We start from the raw sequence: 7,578 nt of genomic DNA, 5'->3' as shown, positions 1-7,578 counted from the left end.
CCTAGTAACCTAGTGAACTAACTACAGACGGTACTACATTTTCTCATGACATGACAGCATCCCTGAGCATCGCCGTGGCAGCGATCACCGCGCGTAGATCTAAGTGTTTTCGCGCCCTGCGCCGGGCGATACGCGAAACAATGCACTGTTGTTATGGAGCGCCACCACGAGTGTCACCTCTCTATTACTGTAAACCCTCTCTGACTTAATGCTTAGCTTGTTGTCTCTGATCCTGTTGATGATGTACAATGCGAACTCAACCTTGATATATTTTTCAAAAATACCGTTATAACTCCGAGACTGCCTATTTTGCTAAATTTCAAATGCCAGCAAAAGGGGATTTCAGAATATTATTTGTGCAGTGTTAGCTGACTGATAAGCGCCCGAATTCTGTAGCCGATCTTCGGAATATGCGTCTTTTGCAAAATGAGAATGGAAGTTTTTTGTTCAAAAACCTATTTTATGTGCACTTTGTATGTTTTTCTGACCATGATTGTCTGAAGTGAGATTTCCCCTCCAAGACGCATGAATTCCCTGTTTCTCACACGTGCATTCTGTTCTGCGTCTGTTAACTTTGTACGCTGTTCCTTGAACACTCACCCTGTTTCATATATGTCATTCTAACCCCTCCTCCCTTACCCAACAACATGATGTTTAAAAAAATCCTCTTGCAGAATGTTTACTTAGTCGAAATGTCTACAAGAAGTGCAGAATACAAAGTGCCATTTCATCTTTTTTTTTTTGAGTTTCTGAACATGTTTTTGTCCCGTGCTCGTCGTTTATAAAATTACTGGACGCTCCCAGACTAGAGTAAAGACGTCTTTGTGAGGTGACACCGTGTGCATGACCCATGCACCACAACTGCGGCCCGCGAAACTGCCACAGGGGTGAGTTTTTGTGTCTTTTACGGCGCTCGCAACTGCATAAGGTCATATGAATGCGCGGGACACTCTAATATTTTCAGTTGTTAGGAAATCCTACCAGAAGATCAGGAGTGTGGCTGAAAGACAGCAGTAAGAAGGAGCCAAGGAGTAGCAGTAGAACGGCTGCAGAAAGAGTCAGGAGCCCAGAGTAGGGGGGCTCAAAGGAGGTGAGAGGGTGGGGGCAGAAAGAGGAGACGAAAGAAGACGATAGAAGAGCCGGGACGGAGGTGAAAGAAGGTGAAAGTAGGCATTTTTAGGGAAGAAAATTTGTCGGCCGTAACCCTGATTCGAACCTGGGAGCCCCCACAGGGGTGAGTGACATTCTACACGTCCTTCTCAGACACAGGATGGAGAACCTTTCAATGTTCCTTCCTTTTCTCCTTATTCTTCTCAACATTATCATTTGCTTTTGATTTCATAATTGTTACTATTATTCTGATAACAATAATAAAACCTGTTGCAAAACTGATTACTATTCTCTATGGCGGTGGTATGGTGTGTAGGAGAAGGGCCCCTTGAGTTGAAATTACTGACAAACTTGAATGTCGTGTCAACCGTCCCTTGGGATGGTTCCTGTTATACCAACGGGATCAATGTTCTACTTGTTTTTTTTCCTTTCCCTGTGTTGTTCCAACAAGAATGACGGAGGGGGGGCTCTCGTGGCCTAGAGGTTAAGGCGTTGGCCTCTCATTCAAAGGTCCCGGATTCGAATCCGGGTAGCGACCGAAAATTTTCCTCTCTAAAATTGTCTCCTTTCACCCCCTTTCCTGCTCTCTAGCAATATTCTATCGTCTGCTTTCGTCTCCTCTTTCTGCCCCCCACCCCCTCACCCACTTTGCCCTCTCCTCTGGGCTCCTGACTCTTTCTGCAGCCTTTCTACTGCTACTCCTTGACTCCTTCTTGCAGCTGTCTTTCTGCCACACCCCTGATCTTCTGGTACGAAAGATCTACACCTAGCCTTCTCGGACAAGGGCGAAAAATCTCGGAGGGCCCGTGTGCAAGTTGCGCACGTTAAAGATCCCTTGGTGGTCTAAAATCGATAACAGTAGGCTTCGGCCGCCACCCGGACAAAATTCAAAATTTCCTACCAACTTAAAGTATTAGGTGAGTCCCGTGCGCTCATATGAACTTATGCAGTTGCGAGCGCCGTAAAACACTTACCCCAAAAAAAAAAAAAGAATAAAAAGAATGACGGAAACCGCCGGTGACGGTCCGACATATGAACAGTGTGGTAGGTTGTTGTCAACAGAAGTAGATATTTATTGTGTTTTCTCTATTTTTTTCGAGATGTCAGCCGCCGGACATGACCTTTGCGCCAAGTGTCTCGATGGGGGCTCTCGTTGCCCAGAGGTTAAGGTGCTCGCCTCTCATTCGAAGGTCCCGGGTTCGAATCAGGGTAGCGACGGAAAAAATTCTACTCTAAATATTAATTGCATTTATATAGCGCATATCCATGCTCAAGGGCTTGCTCTATGCGCTTTACAACTATTATTACCCCAGCAGACCCTCTGAGAACACTCAGAAACATTCTCAGCTTCCGCGGAAGCATACAGCGCAAGCTGCGGATTTCACGCGCTCAGACACTTTAAAACTGACAAGATCTTTCACTGTCTATAGCTGGGTACCCATTTCCACCTGGGTGAAGTGAGGAAAATTTGTGCAAAGTGCCTTTCCCAAGGACACAACGTCGGACCCCTGACGGGATTCGAACCCACGACCTTACGGTTGCGAGTCCGTGAGCCTAACCACTAGGCCACCGACGCCACAAATTGTCTCCTTTCACCCCCTTTCCTGCTCTCTAGCAATGTTCTGTCGTCTGCTTTTGTCTCCACTTTCTGCCCCCACCCTCTCACCTCCTTTGCCTCCTCCTCTAGGCTCCTAACTCTTTCTCCAGCCTTTCTACTGCTACTCCTTGGCCGATTATTACTGCTATCTTTCAGTCACACCCCTGATCTTATGGTAGGAAAGATATACACCTACCCTTTTCGGACAAGGGCCAAAAATCCCCGAGGACCTGTGTGCAGGTTGCACACGTTAAAGTCGGCTGCCAGCAGAGATAAAATTCAAAATGTCCTACCAACTTAAAATGAATGTTTAATGAGTACCTCGTGCTCATATGTTCTCGTGTAGTTACGAGAGCCACACTTACCCCCCAAAAAAGTCTCTCGGTTTCCAAAGGTCAAGGTTTTGTGTGCTTTAACTTCCGTGTCTGATATGATTAAGCAAGGCAGGTCTATATGTGAGGCAGCGTGGTGGAATCAGGCTCTCGTCAAAATAATCAAAGTGAAGAAACTTGCATTTTTCTGCTGGCTTGTGAATTTTTATCAAATTTTTGTTTTTTGGCTCAACACCTTTCATGCCCATTTAAGAACTGATTTGTGGGTGGATTTTTTCATAAAAACGTTGATTAAAGGCACCAAAATGTAAATTTTTAGTTAACACTGACTCTTAAACAAAGGAAATAACTAATGTTTGGCTTCCATTTTCTCAATAATTTCACTTCTGAAAACAGGTGGGCCCCATCTCCTTCATTCGCAAATATCTCGACTTGTATTCAAGATAAATGATACTTTTTTTTCCACCCAAATAAAGACAACTGAACAAGTTTTAAGATGATACCAATAACTACATGCCCAAAAATTGACGAGAGCCTGATTCCACCACGCTGCCCCATATTTGGTTTATGACCCCATAATCGTAGTAAATCAAAAACTGCCAAAAATGTCAGACAGAACTTTGTAGTTCAATGGTAGCTGTGGTCAACCTGACTTGACCCTACCTGAACAACGGGCTTTCCTTTAAATAAAACGGGGAAGGCCAGAAAAGACTGCAAAACGACCGTTACAAAGGCGATATGACCTCCACTTGTTTGGGAAATATAATCATTTCAATATATTCAGGATATGGCATTGACTCAGGAATAGGTGAAGATGCTGATTCACACCGTGCACCTCTTGCTGAGAGTGGCGATGGATTTGTTATCTGGTGAGAACTTGTCACAAGTCTAACGACCCGGTAGGCAAGAGTAACTAGGCCACTGAATATCCGGTGCACACTGACAATTTGATTCATTTGATCCAGTCACGGCTAACTAAATTCTTCTTCATGTAGCTACCTCTATGGCACAGATATTCTACCGAATCTAACAAAATCTCACACTGGCCTTTAAAAACCGAATGTGTTTGATTTTCGAGGTCGCAAGTCGAATTGATCTATCTTTAAATGTGAGGCAGCGTGGTGGAATCAGGCTCGCGTCAATTTTTGGGCATTTAGCGTTATTGGTATCCTCTACGAGCTTGTTCACTGGTCTTTTATTTAGATGAAAAAACATATATTTATATAGGATACAAGTCAAGATATTTGCGAAAGAAGGGGGTGGGGATCACCTGTTTTCAGAGGTAAAATTAGTGAGAAAATGGCCGCCAAAGATTAGTTATTTCCTGAGCTTAAGAGTCCGTGGAAAATGAAAATTCACATTTTTGTGCCTTTAATTAACGCTCTTCAGAAAAATTCTCTCAGAAATGAGTTCTTTAATGGGCATGAAAGGTGTTGAGCCAATAACAAAAATTTGATAAAAATTCACAAACCTGCGGAAAAATGCAAGTTTCTTCACTTGTATATTTTGACGAGAGCCTGATTCCACCACGCTGCCTCACAAATACTCGAAGTTTCCTCCGCACATAGTTATGGGTATGTCTCTCCCTTTAGGGAAGAAATTGATGGAGTGCTACATCTTCCCCATTTTCCTATATGTGATGCAGCGTGGTGAAATCGGGCGCTCGTCAAAATTTTAAAAAAAATTGGAGAAACCAGGCATTTTCCGCCACGTTTGGACATTAGTATCGAATTTTCAGTTTTTGGCTAATCTTTTTTACGTACATATAAAAAAAAGTTTCCATGAATTTCGCTGAAAAGCATTGATTAAGGGGTGGGAGGTGTTGGGGCTACACCCCCAAAGCCCCGATTCGGCTCAAATTTATGGAATTTCAGTAGTAGGCATTTTTAGCTCCCTCAGCCTGTCCTACAACTATTTCATCACATAAGAACCCCCAAAACCGTATTTTTTTTCGTACCGGGCATGTTTATCACCACCATTTCCTCATAAAGTTAATATTTTTTTTTCTTTATCAGCCGTTTTCTCAAAACACCGTTTTTCATCCAATCTTCATGAAACTTTCACAGAATTAAGAGAAGATGTAATACTAAACTTACGTCTGTTGAATATTTGATATTTGGAATAGTTTTTTGTTGGTGGTGTCTCGAGTGTGAATTTTAACGGATTTTTTGCAAACTTGAATTGTACCTCAGAAAAAAATTCAAAAATGTTTTAAAACTCGTTTAGGAAAAAACAACAGACAAATTTTTAGATCTAATGTTTGTTAACACGCATGCAAAAAACCCAATCAATTTCCATGAGCAATAAGTGCGGTATTCATTACGTAAGAACAAGTCAACAAAATTCAATATGGCCACCGTATCCATGGAAACGAAACTTTTTTCTCAAATTTGATTTCGGTTTTTAAGACTCCTTATTCTGCTTGTTATATGTGTTAAATTTGGTAAAATTCGGTCCAGTAATAAGCGAGATAGCCTTCAGGTGTAGCCCCCCCCCCCCCTTAAAGGCACAAAATATGTCGGGTTTTTTTCAGTTTTCAGACTCTTTAGCAATTGGAGTTACCGAACTTTGGCGGCCATTTTCTCACTAATTTCACCACTGAAACCAATCGTCCTCACTTCCTTCAATCTCAAATAATATCTTGAGTTCTATTCTAGATAAATGGATATCTATTTCATTGGAAGCAAGACAAATACATTACAATTTGTAGATCAGTTTCAGATGATATCAATAAATCCAGGGTGCCCAAAAATTGACGAGCAGCCGATTTCACCTTGTCATGACACGTGTGACCTTGAGACATGGACTTTAACTTTTACAAAGAATGAAGATAACAACGTACACGTGTTTGAGATGTGGAGCTACCGCAGAATGGCCAGAATTAGCTGGAAAGCAACCAAAAAAAAAACAAAACAAAAAGACTAACAATGAGGTGTGTCAGATTATCCACACAAGACACATCTACTAAACAAAATTAAACAGTAGAAAAGTACAATACTTTCGTCATATAAAAAGCCCCCGCACTATTATGAGGGAAATATTCGAACATTCTGGACTGATAACATCCATGCATGAACTGGCCAGAGTATGACAGAGTGTATAACGGCATCTGGCGACCGTAAAAACTGGCGGGTCATTGCACGCCAGCCTCTTTTTGACGGCAAAATGTTTTATGGTGCTTGCAATTGCACAAGGTCATGTGAGCGCGCAGGACACGCCAAACTTTTTTTTTTTTGGTAAGACATTTTGAATTTTGCTTGGGTGGCGGCCGAAGCCTACTTTTATCCCTTTTTGACGTGCACAACTTGCACACGGGACCTCCGAGATTTTTCACCTTTATCCGAGAAGGCTAGGTTTTAGATCTTACCTACAATAAGATCAGGGGTGTGGCTGAAAGACAGCAGTAAGACGGGGCCAAGGAGTAGCAGTAGAAAGGCTGCAGGGAGAGTCAGGAGCCCAGAGGAGGGGACAAAGTAGGTTAGGGGGTGAGGGCAGAAAGTGGAGACGAAAGCAGACGACAGAACATTTTTAGATAGCAGGAAAGGATGTGAAAGGAGACAATTTTAGAGAAAACATTTTCCGTCGTTATCTGGATTCGAACCCGGGACCTTTGAATGAAAGGTGAACATCGTTTCCTTTTGCCCACAAGAACCCCCACTCCAACCTCTGAGCCAGAGATGAGACCTCTAGGTATCCAGGTAATTATGGGTAGTGTCGATTGAAAACATTTGAAAAATCCGTATGGCTTATAGCAACGTCTTTCAACCTTTCGAGTGACATTGTTTTACATTCCAGATATTTTCTTGATCACACGCTTCTTCTTTCCTAATTTTCACTTCAGCCTTCCTGGAATAACCAAAATAACCCGCTATACGAGAGAAATGGACGCCAGCTGGAGAGCATTGAAGCTAATTCTGGCAGCAGCGCTGCTCCAGTCCTCAAGCGCTTCTGTCCTGAACGTCACCACACCTGAGGTAGAGGTTGGTAAGACTGCCAACGTGTCCTTGGAATGTTTCAATCCAAACCCTGCGCCCGGCATTTCTGATATTGTCATGATACGAATCTTGAAATGGCATCATGATGAGTGGAACAGTGTGGCTGAGCTACAGCGCGGTGATGATGAGGAAGTCACACAAACATCCGACGAGGTGTCCACCGAGGGTACAATCGGTTCTGTCGATGAGAGTTTTCTGCGGCTTACGTGGCCTGTGGCGACCAATAACACACTCGGGCGATACCGCTGTGATTTCGTCAGCCTCACTCTCCAAGAGAGTGTTATGTGGCAAAAGAGTGTGCCTATTTTCGTCAGGCGTAAAAGGGTTCTCACTGTTCAGATGCTGAGGGAAACCGTGGAGAAAAACAAGAGAAACGGTTTTCAGCAACTGCGCTCGCAGAAACAAGATCTACTAGAAAACATAACGGCCACAGGGGAACTTCTCAAAGCAGGTTTTGAGAGTCTGTTGGAAAGCGAGCTACAGGTGAGATTCTCTTGAGAAGTATTCGTTTTTCCTTAACATCTTAATATTGTATCATAATAAT

At 43.0% G+C, this 7,578-nt stretch overlaps 1 protein-coding gene across 1 annotated transcript in view; it reads left to right on the top strand.

Annotated features, from left to right (window-relative positions):
- Nucleotides 1-838: 838 nt before the first annotated feature.
- The window catches only part of LOC118477963, an 8,439-nt gene continuing 1,699 nt past the window's right edge, over nucleotides 839-7,578 (top strand). The window contains exons 1-2 of the mRNA XM_035970746.1: nucleotides 839-887; nucleotides 6,881-7,517. Coding sequence (XP_035826639.1) covers nucleotides 844-887; nucleotides 6,881-7,517 — 681 coding nt within the window. The 5' untranslated portion in view covers nucleotides 839-843. The remainder of the gene's footprint in view (nucleotides 888-6,880; nucleotides 7,518-7,578) is intronic.

This window comes from Aplysia californica, unplaced genomic scaffold (genome assembly GCF_000002075.1).
Source record: "Aplysia californica isolate F4 #8 unplaced genomic scaffold, AplCal3.0 scaffold00315, whole genome shotgun sequence".
In the NCBI taxonomy this organism is placed as follows: domain Eukaryota; kingdom Metazoa; phylum Mollusca; class Gastropoda; order Aplysiida; family Aplysiidae; genus Aplysia; species Aplysia californica.
Note: the sequence above shows the minus strand (reverse complement) of the source record. Positions and strands in the feature narration are given on the sequence as shown.